At 62.4% G+C, this 14,299-nt stretch overlaps 1 protein-coding gene across 1 annotated transcript in view; it reads left to right on the top strand.

The window, feature by feature from the left end:
* Positions 1–13,989, top strand: part of LOC147668230 (uncharacterized) — a gene marked incomplete at its 3' end in the record, with an annotated part of 104,016 nt that extends 90,027 nt beyond the window's left edge. The window contains 17 exon segments of the mRNA XM_086948685.1: positions 961–1,401; positions 1,798–2,211; positions 2,491–2,541; positions 2,884–3,168; positions 3,211–3,585; positions 3,931–4,509; positions 5,017–5,169; positions 5,470–5,619; positions 5,973–6,554; positions 6,900–7,842; positions 7,899–8,092; positions 8,578–8,832; positions 10,721–10,771; positions 11,201–11,590; positions 11,864–12,418; positions 12,566–12,826; positions 13,181–13,989. Of these exon segments, the coding sequence (XP_086804811.1) occupies positions 961–1,401; positions 1,798–2,211; positions 2,491–2,541; positions 2,884–3,168; positions 3,211–3,585; positions 3,931–4,509; positions 5,017–5,169; positions 5,470–5,619; positions 5,973–6,554; positions 6,900–7,842; positions 7,899–8,092; positions 8,578–8,832; positions 10,721–10,771; positions 11,201–11,590; positions 11,864–12,418; positions 12,566–12,826; positions 13,181–13,989 (6,488 nt within the window).
* Between the last annotated feature and the right edge of the window lie 310 nt (positions 13,990–14,299).

The raw sequence follows: 14,299 nt of genomic DNA on the forward strand, positions 1-14,299 counted from the left end.
TCCCTGCCAGCTGAGTCCCTGTTCCCTGAGTCGCTGTCCACTGAGTCCCTGCCAGCTGAGTCCCTACCAGCTGAGTTCCTGCCAGCTGAGTCCCTGTCCACTGAGTCCCTGCCAGCTGAGTCCCTGTCCCCTGAGTCGCTGTCCACTGAGTCCCTGTCCACTGAGTCCCTGCCAGCTGAGTCCCTGCCAGCTGAGTCCCTGTCCCCTGAGTCGCTGTCCACTGAGTCCCTGTCCACTGAGTCCCTGCCAGCTGAGTCCCTGCCAGCTGAGTCCCTGTCCACTGAGTCCCTGCCAGCTGAGTCCCTGTCCACTGAGTCCCTGCCAGCTGAGTCCCTGTTCCCTGAGTCGCTGTCCACTGAGTCCCTGTACACTGAGTCCCTGCCAGCTGAGTCCCTACCAGCTGAGTTCCTGCCAGCTGAGTCCCTGTCCACTGAGTCCCTGCCAGCTGAGTCCCTGTCCCCTGAGTCGCTGTCCACTGAGTCCCTGTCCACTGAGTCCCTGCCAGCTGAGTCCCTGCCAGCTGAGCCCCTGTCCACTGAGTCCCTGTCCACTGAGTCCCTGTCCACTGATTCCCTGCCAGCTGAGTCCCTACCAGCTGAGTTCCTGCCAGCTGAGTCCCTGTCCACTGAGTCCCTGCCAGCTGAGTCCCTGTCCCCTGAGTCGCTGTCCACTGAGTCCCTGTCCACTGAGTCCCTGCCCACTGAGTCCCTGCCAGCTGAGTCCCTGTCCACTGAGTACCTATCCACTGAGTCCCTGCCAGCTGAGTCCCTGCCCACGGAGTCCCTGCCAGCTGAGTCCCTGCCAGCTGAGTACCTGTCCACTGAGTCCCTGTCCACTGAGTCCCTGCCAGCTGAGTCCCTGTCCACTGAGTCCCTGCCAGCTGAGTCCCTGTTCCCTGAGTCGCTGTCCACTGAGTCCCTGTCCACTGAGTCCCTGCCAGCTGAGTTCCTGCCAGCTGAGTCCCTGTCCACTGAGTCCCTGCCAGCTGAGTCCCTGTCCCCTGAGTCGCTGTCCACTGAGTCCCAGTCCACTGAGTCCCTGCCAGCTGAGTCCCTGCCAGCTAAGTCCCTGTCCACTGAGTCCCTGCCCACTGAGTCCCTGCCAGCTGAGTCCCTGTCCACTGAGTACCTGTCCACTGAGTCCCTGTCCACTGAGTCCCTGTCCTCTGAGTCCCTGTCAGCTGAGTCCCTGCAAGCTGAGTCCCTGCCCACTGAGTCCCTGCCAGCTGAGTCCCTGCCACCTGAGCCCCTGTCCACTGAGTCCCTGTCCACTGAGTCCCTGCCCACTGAGTCCCTGCCCACTGAGTCTCTGTCCACTGAGTCCCTGTCCACTGAGTCCCTGCCAGCTGAGTCCCTGTCCACTGAGTCCCTGCCAGCTGAGTCCCTGTTCCCTGAGTCGCTGTCCACTGAGTCCCTGTCCACTGAGTCCCTGCCAGCTGAGTCCCTGCCAGCTGAGTCCCTGTCCACTGAGTCCCTGCCAGCTGAGTCCCTGTTCCCTGAGTCGCTGTCCACTGAGTCCCTGTCCACTGAGTCCCTGCCAGCTGAGTCCCTACCAGCTGAGTTCCTGCCAGCTGAGTCCCTGTCCACTGAGTCCCTGCCAGCTGAGTCCCTGTCCCCTGAGTCGCTGTCCACTGAGTCCCTGTCCACTGAGTCCCTGCCAGCTGAGTCCCTGTCCCCTGAGTCCCTGCCAGCTGAGTCCCTGTCCACTGAGTCCCTGCCAGCTGAGTCCCTGTCGCCTGAGTCCCTGCCAGCTGAGTCCCTGCCAGCTGAGTCCCTGCCAGCTGAGTCCCTGTCCACTGAGTACCTATCCACTGAGTCCCTGCCAGCTGAGTCCCTGCCCACTGAGTCCCTGCCAGCTGAGTACCTGTCCACTGAGTCCCTGTCCACTGAGTCCCTGTCCTCTGAGTCCCTGTCAGCTGAGTCCCTGCCAGGTGAGTCCCTGCCCACTGGGTCCCTGTCCACTGAGTCCCTGTCCACTGAGTCCCTGTCCACTGAGTCCCTGTCCACTGAGTCCCTGTCCACTGAGTCCCTGCCAGCTGAGTCCCTGCCACCTGAGCCCCTGTCCACTGAGTCCCTGTCCACTGAGTCCCTGCCCACTGAGTCCCTGCCCACTGAGTCTCTGTCCACTGAGTCCCTGTCCACTGAGTCCCTGCCAGCTGAGTCCGTGTCCACTGAGTCCCTGCCAGCTGAGTCCCTGTTCCCTGAGTCCCTGTCCACTGAGTCCCTGCCAGCTGAGTCCCTGTTCCCTGAGTCGCTGTCCACTGAGTCCCTGTCCACTGAGTCCCTGCCAGCTGAGTCCCTGTCAACTGAGTCCCTGCCAGCTGAGTCCCTGTCCACTGAGTCCCTGCCAGCTGAGTCCCTGTTCCCTGAGTCGCTGTCCACTGAGTCCCTGTCCACTGAGTCCCTGCCAGCTGAGTCCCTACCAGCTGAGTTCCTGCCAGCTGAGTCCCTGTCCACTGAGTCCCTGCCAGCTGAGTCCCTGCCAGCTGAGTCCCTGTCCACTGAGTCCCTGCCAGCTGAGTCCCTGTTCCCTGAGTCGCTGTCCACTGAGTCCCTGTCCACTGAGTCCCTGCCAGCTGAGTCCCTACCAGCTGAGTTCCTGCCAGCTGAGTCCCTGTCCACTGAGTCCCTGCCAGCTGAGTACCTGTCCCCTGAGTCGCTGTCCACTGAGTACCTATCCACTGAGTCCCTGCCAGCTGAGTCCCTGCCCACTGAGTCCCTGCCAGCTGAGTCCCTTCCAGCTGAGTACCTGTCCACTGAGTCCCTGTCCACTGAGTCCCTGTCCTCTGAGTCCCTGTCAGCTGAGTCCCTGCCAGCTGAGTCCCTGCCCACTGAGTCCCTGTCCTCTGAGTCCCTGTCAGCTGAGTCCCTGCCAGCTGAGTCCCTGTCCACTGAGTCCCTGTCCACTGAGTCCCTGCCCACTGAGTCCCTGTCCACTGAGTCCCTGCCAGCTGAGTCCCTGCCACCTGAGCCCCTGTCCACTGAGTCCCTGTCCACTGAGTCCCTGCCCACTGGGTCCCTGTCCACCGAGTCCCTGTCCACTGAGTCCCTGTCCACTGAGTCCCTGTCCACTGAGTCCCTGTCCACTGAGTCCCTGTCCACTGAGTCCCTGTCCACTGAGTCCCTGTCCCCTGAGTCGCTGTCCACTGAGTCCCTGCCAGCTGAGTCCGTGTCCACTGAGTCCCTGCCAGTTGAGTCCCTGTTCCCTGAGTCGCTGTCCACTGAGTCCCTGCCAGCTGAGTCCCTACCAGCTGAGTTCCTGCCAGCTGAGTCCCTGTCCACTGAGTCCCTGCCAGCTGAGTCCCTGTCCCCTGAGTCCCTGTCCACTGAGTCCCTGTCCACTGAGTCCCTGTCCACTGAGTCCCTGCCCACTGAGTCCCTGTCCACTGAGTCCCTGCCAGCTGAGTCCCTGCCACCTGAGCCCCTGTCCACTGAGTCCCTGTCCACTGAGTCCCTGCCCACTGGGTCCCTGTCCACTGAGTCCCTGTCCACTGAGTCCCTGTCTACTGGGTCCCTGTCCACTGAGTCCCTGTCCACTGAGTCCCTGTCCACTGAGTCCCTGTCCCCTGAGTCGCTGTCCACTGAGTCCCTGCCAGCTGAGTCCGTGTCCACTGAGTCCCTACCAGCTGAGTCCCTGTTCCCTGAGTCGCTGTCCACTGAGTCCCTGCCAGCTGAGTCCCTACCAGCTGAGTTCCTGCCAGCTGAGTCCCTGTCCACTGAGTCCCTGCCAGCTGAGTCCCTGTCCCCTGAGTCGCTGTCCACTGAGTCCCTGTCCACTGAGTCCCTGCCAGCTGAGTCCCTGCCAGCTGAGTCCCTGTCCACTGAGTCCCTGCCAGCTGAGTCCCTGTTCCCTGAGTCGCTGTCCACTGAGTCCCTGTCCACTGAGTCCCTGCCAGCTGAGTCCCTACCAGCTGAGTTCCTGCCAGCTGAGTCCCTGTCCACTGAGTCCCTTCCAGCTGAGTCCCTGTCCCCTGAGTCGCTGTCCACTGAGTCCCTGTCCACTGAGTCCCTGCCAGCTGAGTCCCTGCCAGCTGAGTCCCTGTCCACTGAGTCCCTGCCAGCTGAGTCCCTGTCCACTGAGTCCCTGCCAGCTGAGTCCCTGTTCCCTGAGTCGCTGTCCACTGAGTCCCTGTACACTGAGTCCCTGCCAGCTGAGTCCCTACCAGCTGAGTTCCTGCCAGCTGAGTCCCTGTCCACTGAGTCCCTGCCAGCTGAGTCCCTGTCCCCTGAGTCGCTGTCCACTGAGTCCCTGTCCACTGAGTCCCTGCCAGCTGAGTCCCTGCCAGCTGAGCCCCTGTCCACTGAGTCCCTGTCCACTGAGTCCCTGCCCACTGAGTCCCTGCCCACTGAGTCTCTGTCCACTGAGTCCCTGTCCACTGAGTCCCTGCCAGCTGAGTCCCTGTCCACTGAGTCCCTGCCAGCTGAGTCCCTGTTCCCCGAGTCGCTGTCCACTGAGTCCCTGTCCACTGAGTCCCTGCCAGCTGAGTCCCTGCCAGCTGAGTCCCTGTCCACTCAGTCCCTGCCAGCTGAGTCCCTGTTTCCTGAGACGCTGTCCACTGAGTCCCTGTCCACTGAGTCCCTGCCAGCTGAGTCCCTACCAGCTGAGTTCCTGCCAGCTGAGTCCCTGTCCACTGAGTCCCTTCCAGCTGAGTCCCTGTCCCCTGAGTCACTGTCCACTGAGTCCCTGTCCACTGAGTCCCTGCCAGCTGAGTCCCTGTCCCCTGAGTCCCTGCCAGCTGAGTCCCTGTCCACTGAGTCCCTGCCAGCTGAGTCCCTGTCCCCTGAGTCCCTGCCTGCTGAGTCCCTGCCAGCTGAGTCCCTGCCAGCTGAGTCCCTGTCCACTGAGTACCTATCCACTGAGTCCCTGCCAGCTGAGTCCCTGCCCACTGAGTCCCTGCCAGCTGAGTCCCTTCCAGCTGAGTACCTGTCCACTGAGTCCCTGTCCACTGAGTCCCTGTCCTCTGAGTCCCTGTCAGCTGAGTCCCTGCCAGCTGAGTCCCTGCCCACTGGGTCCCTGTCCCCTGAGTCCCTGTCCACTGAGTTCCTGTCCCCTGAATCCCTGTCCCCTGAGTCCCTTTCCACTGAGTCCCTGTCCACTGAGTCCCTGCCAGCTGAGCCCCTGTCCACTGAGTCCCTGTCCACTGAGTCCCTGTCCACTGAGTCCCTGCCCACTGAGTCCCTGCCAGCTTAGTCCCTGTCCACTGAGTACCTATCCACTGAGTCCCGGACAGCTGAGTCCCTGCCAGCTGAGCCCCTGCCAGCTGAGTCCCTGCCCACTGAGTCTCTGCCAGCTGAGTCCCTGTCCACTGAGTCCCTGTCCACTGAGTCCCTGCCCACTGAGTCCCTGCCAGCTGAGTCCCTGTCCACTGAGTACCTATCCACTGAGTCCCTGCCAGCTGAGCCCCTGCCAGCTGAGTCCCTGCCCACTGAGTCTCTGCCAGCTGAGTCCCTGCCAGCTGAGTCCCTGTCCACTGAGTCCCTGTCCACTGAGTCCCTGTCCTCTGAGTCCCTGTCCACTGAGTCCCTGCCCAATGAGTCCCTGCACACTGAGTCCCTGCCCACTGACTCCCTGTCCACTGAGCCCCGGTCCACTGAGTCTCTGCCAACTGAGTCCCGGCCAGTGAGTCCCTGCCAGCTGAGTCCCTGTCCACTGAGTCCCTGCCCACTGAGTCCCTGCCAGCTGAGTCCCTGTCCATTGAGTACCTATCCACTGAGTCCCTGCCAGCTGAGTCCCTGCCCACTGAGTCCCTGCCAGCTGAGTCCCTGCCAGCTGAGTACCTGTCCACTGAGTCCCTGTCCACTGAGTCCCTGCCAGTTGAGTCCCTGTCCACTGAGTCCCTGCCAGCTGAGTCCCTGTTCCCTGAGTCGCTGTCCACTGATTCCCTGTCCACTGAGTCCCTGCCAGCTGAGTCCCTACCAGCTGAGTTCCTGCCAGCTGAGTCCCTATCCACTGAGTCCCTGCCAGCTGAGTCCCTGTCCCCTGAGTCGCTGTCCACTGAGTCCCTGTCCACTGAGTCCCTGCCCACTGAGCCCCTGCCAGCTGAGTCCCTGTCCACTGAGTACCTATCCACTGAGTCCCTGCCAGCTGAGTCCCTGCCCACGGAGTCCCTGCCAGCTGAGTCCCTGCCAGCTGAGTACCTGTCCACTGAGTCCCTGTCCACTGAGTCCCTGCCAGCTGAGTCCCTGTCCACTGAGTCCCTGCCAGCTGAGTCCCTGTTCCCTGAGTCGCTGTCCACTGAGTCCCTGTCCACTGAGTCCCTGCCAGCTGAGTCCCTGTCCCCTGAGTCCCTGTCCACTGAGTCCCTGTCCACTGAGTCCCTGTCCACTGAGTCCCTGCCCACTGAGTCCCTGTCCACTGAGTCCCTGCCAGCTGAGTCCCTGCCACCTGAGCCCCTGTCCACTGAGTCCCTGTCCACTGAGTCCCTGCCCACTGGGTCCCTGTCCACTGAGTCCCTGTCCACTGAGTCCCTGTCCACTGGGTCCCTGTCCACTGAGTCCCTGTCCACTGAGTCCCTGTCCACTGAGTCCCTGTCCCCTGAGTCGCTGTCCACTGAGTCCCTGCCAGCTGAGTCCGTGTCCACTGAGTCCCTGCCAGCTGAGTCCCTGTTCCCTGAGTCGCTGTCCACTGAGTCCCTGCCAGCTGAGTCCCTACCAGCTGAGTTCCTGCCAGCTGAGTCCCTGTCCACTGAGTCCCTGCCAGCTGAGTCCCTGTCCCCTGAGTCGCTGTCCACTGAGTCCCTGTCCACTGAGTCCCTGCCAGCTGAGTCCCTGCCAGCTGAGTCCCTGTCCACTGAGTCCCTGCCAGCTGAGTCCCTGTTCCCTGAGTCGCTGTCCACTGAGTCCCTGTCCACTGAGTCCCTGCCAGCTGAGTCCCTACCAGCTGAGTTCCTGCCAGCTGAGTCCCTGTCCACTGAGTCCCTTCCAGCTGAGTCCCTGTCCCCTGAGTCGCTGTCCACTGAGTCCCTGTCCACTGAGTCCCTGCCAGCTGAGTCCCTGCCAGCTGAGTCCCTGTCCACTGAGTCCCTGTCCACTGAGTCCCTGCCAGCTGAGTCCCTGTCCACTGAGTCCCTGCCAGCTGAGTCCCTGTTCCCTGAGTCGCTGTCCACTGAGTCCCTGTACACTGAGTCCCTGCCAGCTGAGTCCCTACCAGCTGAGTTCCTGCCAGCTGAGTCCCTGTCCACTGAGTCCCTGCCAGCTGAGTCCCTGTCCCCTGAGTCGCTGTCCACTGAGTCCCTGTCCACTGAGTCCCTGCCAGCTGAGTCCCTGCCAGCTGAGCCCCTGTCCACTGAGTCCCTGTCCACTGAGTCCCTGCCCACTGAGTCCCTGCCCACTGAGTCTCTGTCCACTGAGTCCCTGTCCACTGAGTCCCTGCCAGCTGAGTCCCTGTCCACTGAGTCCCTGCCAGCTGAGTCCCTGTTCCCTGAGTCGCTGTCCACTGAGTCCCTGTCCACTGAGTCCCTGCCAGCTGAGTCCCTGCCAGCTGAGTCCCTGTCCACTGAGTCCCTGCCAGCTGAGTCCCTGTTTCCTGAGACGCTGTCCACTGAGTCCCTGTCCACTGAGTCCCTGCCAGCTGAGTCCCTACCAGCTGAGTTCCTGCCAGCTGAGTCCCTGTCCACTGAGTCCCTTCCAGCTGAGTCCCTGTCCCCTGAGTCGCTGTCCACTGAGTCCCTGTCCACTGAGTCCCTGCCAGCTGAGTCCCTGTCCCCTGAGTCCCTGCCAGCTGAGTCCCTGTCCACTGAGTCCCTGTCCCCTGAATCCCTGTCCCCTGAGTCCCTTTCCACTGAGTCCCCGCCCACTGAGTCCATGTCCACTGAGTCCCTGTCCACTGAGTCCCTATCCACTGAGTCCCTGGCAGCTGAATCCCTGCCAGCTGAGTGCCTGTCCACTGAGTCCCTGCCCCTGAGTCCCTGCCCACTGAGTCCCTGTCCACTGAGTCCCTGTCCACTGAATCCCTGCAAGCTGAGTCCCTGTCCACTGAGTCCCTGCCCACTGAGTCCCTGCCAGCTGAGTTCCTGCCTACTGAGTCCCTGTCCACTGAGTCCCTGCCCACTGAGTCCCTGCCAGCTGAGTCCCTGTCCACTGAGTCCCTGTCCACTGAGTCCCTGCCAGCTGAGTCCCTGCCACCTGAGCCCCTGTCCACTGAGTCCCTGTCCACTGAGTCCCTGTCCACTGAGTCCCTGTCCACTGACTCCCTGCCAGCTGAGTCCCTGCCACCTGAGCCCCTGTCCACTGAGTCCCTGTCCACTGATTCCCTGTCCACTGAGTCCCTTTCCACTGTGTCCTTGTCCACTAAGTCCCTGCCAGCTGAGTCCCTGCCCACTGAGTCCCTGCCCCTGAGTCCCTGCCCACTGAGTCCCTGCCCGCTGAGTCCCTGCCCACTAAGTCCCTGTCCACTGAGTCCCTGCCAGCTGAGTCCCTGCCCACTGAGTCCCTGTCCACTGAGTCTCTGCCCACTAAGTCCCTGTCCACTGAGTCCCTGCCAGCTGAGTCCCTGCCCACTGAGTCCCTGACCACTGAGTCTCTGTCCACTGAGTCCCTGTCCACTGAGTCCCTGTCCCCTGAGTCCCTGCCAGCTGAATCGCTGCCAGCTGAGTCCCTGTCCCCTGAGTCGCTGTCCACTGAGGCCCTGTCCACTGAGCCACTGCCCACTGAGTCCCTGTCCACTGAGTCCCTGCCCACTGAGCCCCTGTCCACTGAGTCCCTGTCCACTGAGTCCCTGTCCCTTGAGTCCCTGTCCACTGAGTCCCTGTCCCCTGAATCCCTGTCCCCTGAGTCCCTTTCCACTGAGTCCCTGCCCACTGAGTCCATGTCCACTGAGTCCCTGTCCACTGAGTCCCTATCCACTGAGTCCCTGCCAGCTGAATCCCTGCCAGCTGAGTCCCTGTCCACTGAGTCCCTGTCCACTGAGTCCCTGCCCCTGAGTCCCTGCCCACTGAGTCCCTGTCCACTGAGTCCCTGTCCCCTGAGTCCCTGTCCCCTGAGTCCCTGTCCACTGAGTTCCTGTCCCCTGAATCCCTGTCCCCTGAGTCCCTTTCCACTGAGTCCCTGTCCACTGAGTCCCTGCCAGCTGAGCCCCTGTCCACTGAGTCCCTGTCCACTGAGTCCCTGTCCACTGAGTCCCTGCCCACTGAGTCCCTGCCAGCTTAGTCCCTGTCCACTGAGTACCTATCCACTGAGTCCCGGACAGCTGAGTCCCTGCCAGCTGAGCCCCTGCCAGCTGAGTCCCTGCCCACTGAGTCTCTGCCAGCTGAGTCCCTGTCCACTGAGTCCCTGTCCACTGAGTCCCTGCCCACTGAGTCCCTGCCAGCTGAGTCCCTGTCCACTGAGTACCTATCCACTGAGTCCCTGCCAGCTGAGCCCCTGCCAGCTGAGTCCCTGCCCACTGAGTCTCTGCCAGCTGAGTCCCTGCCAGCTGAGTCCCTGTCCACTGAGTCCCTGTCCACTGAGTCCCTGTCCTCTGAGTCCCTGTCCACTGAGTCCCTGTCCACTGAGTCCCTGCCCAATGAGTCCCTGCACACTGAGTCCCTGCCCACTGACTCCCTGTCCACTGAGCCCCGGTCCACTGAGTCTCTGCCAACTGAGTCCCGGCCAGTGAGTCCCTGCCAGCTGAGTCCCTGTCCACTGAGTCCCTGCCCACTGAGTCCCTGCCAGCTGAGTCCCTGTCCATTGAGTACCTATCCACTGAGTCCCTGCCAGCTGAGTCCCTGCCCACTGAGTCCCTGCCAGCTGAGTCCCTGCCAGCTGAGTACCTGTCCACTGAGTCCCTGTCCACTGAGTCCCTGCCAGTTGAGTCCCTGTCCACTGAGTCCCTGCCAGCTGAGTCCCTGTTCCCTGAGTCGCTGTCCACTGAGTCCCTGTCCACTGAGTCCCTGCCAGCTGAGTCCCTACCAGCTGAGTTCCTGCCAGCTGAGTCCCTGTCCACTGAGTCCCTGCCAGCTGAGTCCCTGTCCCCTGAGTCGCTGTCCACTGAGTCCCTGTCCACTGAGTCCCTGCCCACTGAGTCCCTGCCAGCTGAGTCCCTGTCCACTGAGTACCTATCCACTGAGTCCCTGCCAGCTGAGTCCCTGCCCACGGAGTCCCTGCCAGCTGAGTCCCTGCCAGCTGAGTACCTGTCCACTGAGTCCCTGTCCACTGAGTCCCTGCCAGCTGAGTCCCTGTCCACTGAGTCCCTGCCAGATGAGTCCCTGTTCCCTGAGTCGCTGTCCACTGAGTCCCTGTCCACTGAGTCCCTGCCAGCTGAGTTCCTGCCAGCTGAGTCCCTGTCCACTGAGTCCCTGCCAGCTGAGTCCCTGTCCCCTGAGTCGCTGTCCACTGAGTCCCAGTCCACTGAGTCCCTGCCAGCTGAGTCCCTGCCAGCTAAGTCCCTGTCCACTGAGTCCCTGCCCACTGAGTCCCTGCCAGCTGAGTCCCTGTCCACTGAGTACCTATCCACTGAGTCCCTGCCAGCTGAGTCCCTGCCCACTGAGTCCCTGCCAGCTGAGTCCCTGCCAGCTGAGTACCTGTCCACTGAGTCCCTGTCCACTGAGTCCCTGTCCTCTGAGTCCCTGTCAGCTGAGTCCCTGCAAGCTGAGTCCCTGCCCACTGAGTCCCTGCCAGCTGAGTCCCTGCCACCTGAGCCCCTGTCCACTGAGTCCCTGTCCACTGAGTCCCTGCCCACTGAGTCCCTGCCCACTGAGTCTCTGTCCACTGAGTCCCTGTCCACTGAGTCCCTGCCAGCTGAGTCCCTGTCCACTGAGTCCCTGCCAGCTGAGTCCCTGTTCCCTGAGTCGCTGTCCACTGAGTCCCTGTCCACTGAGTCCCTGCCAGCTGAGTCCCTGCCAGCTGAGTCCCTGTCCACTGAGTCCCTGCCAGCTGAGTCCCTGTTCCCTGAGTCGCTGTCCACTGAGTCCCTGTCCACTGAGTCCCTGCCAGCTGAGTCCCTACCAGCTGAGTTCCTGCCAGCTGAGTCCCTGTCCACTGAGTCCCTGCCAGCTGAGTCCCTGTCCCCTGAGTCGCTGTCCACTGAGTCCCTGTCCACTGAGTCCCTGCCAGCTGAGTCCCTGTCCCCTGAGTCCCTGCCAGCTGAGTCCCTGCCAGCTGAGTCCCTGCCAGCTGAGTCCCTGTCCACTGAGTACCTATCCACTGAGTCCCTGCCAGCTGAGTCCCTGCCCACTGAGTCCCTGCCAGCTGAGTACCTGTCCACTGAGTCCCTGTCCACTGAGTCCCTGTCCTCTGAGTCCCTGTCAGCTGAGTCCCTGCCAGGTGAGTCCCTGCCCACTGGGTCCCTGTCCACTGAGTCCCTGTCCACTGAGTCCCTGTCCACTGAGTCCCTGTCCACTGAGTCCCTGTCCACTGAGTCCCTGCCAGCTGAGTCCCTGCCACCTGAGCCCCTGTCCACTGAGTCCCTGTCCACTGAGTCCCTGCCAGCTGAGTCCGTGTCCACTGAGTCCCTGCCAGCTGAGTCCCTGTTCCCTGAGTCCCTGTCCACTGAGTCCCTGCCAGCTGAGTCCCTGTTCCCTGAGTCGCTGTCCACTGAGTCCCTGTCCACTGAGTCCCTGCCAGCTGAGTCCCTGTCAACTGAGTCCCTGCCAGCTGAGTCCCTGTCCACTGAGTCCCTGCCAGCTGAGTCCCTGTTCCCTGAGTCGCTGTCCACTGAGTCCCTGTCCACTGAGTCCCTGCCAGCTGAGTCCCTACCAGCTGAGTTCCTGCCAGCTGAGTCCCTGTCCACTGAGTCCCTGCCAGCTGAGTCCCTGCCAGCTGAGTCCCTGTCCACTGAGTCCCTGCCAGCTGAGTCCCTGTTCCCTGAGTCGCTGTCCACTGAGTCCCTGTCCACTGAGTCCCTGCCAGCTGAGTCCCTACCAGCTGAGTTCCTGCCAGCTGAGTCCCTGTCCACTGAGTCCCTGCCAGCTGAGTCCCTGTCCCCTGAGTCGCTGTCCACTGAGTACCTATCCACTGAGTCCCTGCCAGCTGAGTCCCTGCCCACTGAGTCCCTGCCAGCTGAGTCCCTTCCAGCTGAGTACCTGTCCACTGAGTCCCTGTCCACTGAGTCCCTGTCCTCTGAGTCCCTGTCAGCTGAGTCCCTGCCAGCTGAGTCCCTGCCCACTGAGTCCCTGTCCTCTGAGTCCCTGTCAGCTGAGTCCCTGCCAGCTGAGTCCCTGTCCACTGAGTCCCTGTCCACTGAGTCCCTGCCCACTGAGTCCCTGTCCACTGAGTCCCTGCCAGCTGAGTCCCTGCCACCTGAGCCCCTGTCCACTGAGTCCCTGTCCACTGAGTCCCTGCCCACTGGGTCCCTGTCCACCGAGTCCCTGTCCACTGAGTCCCTGTCCACTGAGTCCCTGTCCACTGAGTCCCTGTCCACTGAGTCCCTGTCCACTGAGTCCCTGTCCACTGAGTCCCTGTCCCCTGAGTCGCTGTCCACTGAGTCCCTGCCAGCTGAGTCCGTGTCCACTGAGTCCCTGCCAGTTGAGTCCCTGTTCCCTGAGTCGCTGTCCACTGAGTCCCTGCCAGCTGAGTCCCTACCAGCTGAGTTCCTGCCAGCTGAGTCCCTGTCCACTGAGTCCCTGCCAGCTGAGTCCCTGTCCCCTGAGTCCCTGTCCACTGAGTCCCTGTCCACTGAGTCCCTGTCCACTGAGTCCCTGCCCACTGAGTCCCTGTCCACTGAGTCCCTGCCAGCTGAGTCCCTGCCACCTGAGCCCCTGTCCACTGAGTCCCTGTCCACTGAGTCCCTGCCCACTGGGTCCCTGTCCACTGAGTCCCTGTCCACTGAGTCCCTGTCCACTGGGTCCCTGTCCACTGAGTCCCTGTCCACTGAGTCCCTGTCCACTGAGTCCCTGTCCCCTGAGTCGCTGTCCACTGAGTCCCTGCCAGCTGAGTCCGTGTCCACTGAGTCCCTGCCAGCTGAGTCCCTGTTCCCTGAGTCGCTGTCCACTGAGTCCCTGCCAGCTGAGTCCCTACCAGCTGAGTTCCTGCCAGCTGAGTCCCTGTCCACTGAGTCCCTGCCAGCTGAGTCCCTGTCCCCTGAGTCGCTGTCCACTGAGTCCCTGTCCACTGAGTCCCTGCCAGCTGAGTCCCTGCCAGCTGAGTCCCTGTCCACTGAGTCCCTGCCAGCTGAGTCCCTGTTCCCTGAGTCGCTGTCCACTGAGTCCCTGTCCACTGAGTCCCTGCCAGCTGAGTCCCTACCAGCTGAGTTCCTGCCAGCTGAGTCCCTGTCCACTGAGTCCCTTCCAGCTGAGTCCCTGTCCCCTGAGTCGCTGTCCACTGAGTCCCTGTCCACTGAGTCCCTGCCAGCTGAGTCCCTGCCAGCTGAGTCCCTGTCCACTGAGTCCCTGCCAGCTGAGTCCCTGTCCACTGAGTCCCTGCCAGCTGAGTCCCTGTTCCCTGAGTCGCTGTCCACTGAGTCCCTGTACACTGAGTCCCTGCCAGCTGAGTCCCTACCAGCTGAGTTCCTGCCAGCTGAGTCCCTGTCCACTGAGTCCCTGCCAGCTGAGTCCCTGTCCCCTGAGTCGCTGTCCACTGAGTCCCTGTCCACTGAGTCCCTGCCAGCTGAGTCCCTGCCAGCTGAGCCCCTGTCCACTGAGTCCCTGTCCACTGAGTCCCTGCCCACTGAGTCCCTGCCCACTGAGTCTCTGTCCACTGAGTCCCTGTCCACTGAGTCCCTGCCAGCTGAGTCCCTGTCCACTGAGTCCCTGCCAGCTGAGTCCCTGTTCCCTGAGTCGCTGTCCACTGAGTCCCTGTCCACTGAGTCCCTGCCAGCTGAGTCCCTGCCAGCTGAGTCCCTGTCCACTGAGTCCCTGCCAGCTGAGTCCCTGTTTCCTGAGACGCTGTCCACTGAGTCCCTGTCCACTGAGTCCCTGCCAGCTGAGTCCCTACCAGCTGAGTTCCTGCCAGCTGAGTCCCTGTCCACTGAGTCCCTTCCAGCTGAGTCCCTGTCCCCTGAGTCGCTGTCCACTGAGTCCCTGTCCACTGAGTCCCTGCCAGCTGAGTCCCTGTCCCCTGAGTCCCTGCCAGCTGAGTCCCTGTCCACTGAGTCCCTGCCAGCTGAGTCCCTGTCCCCTGAGTCCCTGCCTGCTGAGTCCCTGCCAGCTGAGTCCCTGCCAGCTGAGTCCCTGTCCACTGAGTACCTATCCACTGAGTCCCTGCCAGCTGAGTCCCTGCCCACTGAGTCCCTGCCAGCTGAGTCCCTTCCAGCTGAGTACCTGTTCACTGAGTCCCTGTCCACTGAGTCCCTGTCCTCTGAGTCCCTGTCAGCTGAGTCCCTGCCAGCTGAGTCCCTGCCCACTGGGTCCCTGTCCCCTGAGTCCCTGTCCACTGAGTTCCTGTCC

This window comes from Lissotriton vulgaris, unplaced genomic scaffold (genome assembly GCF_964263255.1).
Source record: "Lissotriton vulgaris unplaced genomic scaffold, aLisVul1.2 SCAFFOLD_864, whole genome shotgun sequence".
NCBI lineage: Eukaryota > Metazoa > Chordata > Amphibia > Caudata > Salamandridae > Lissotriton > Lissotriton vulgaris.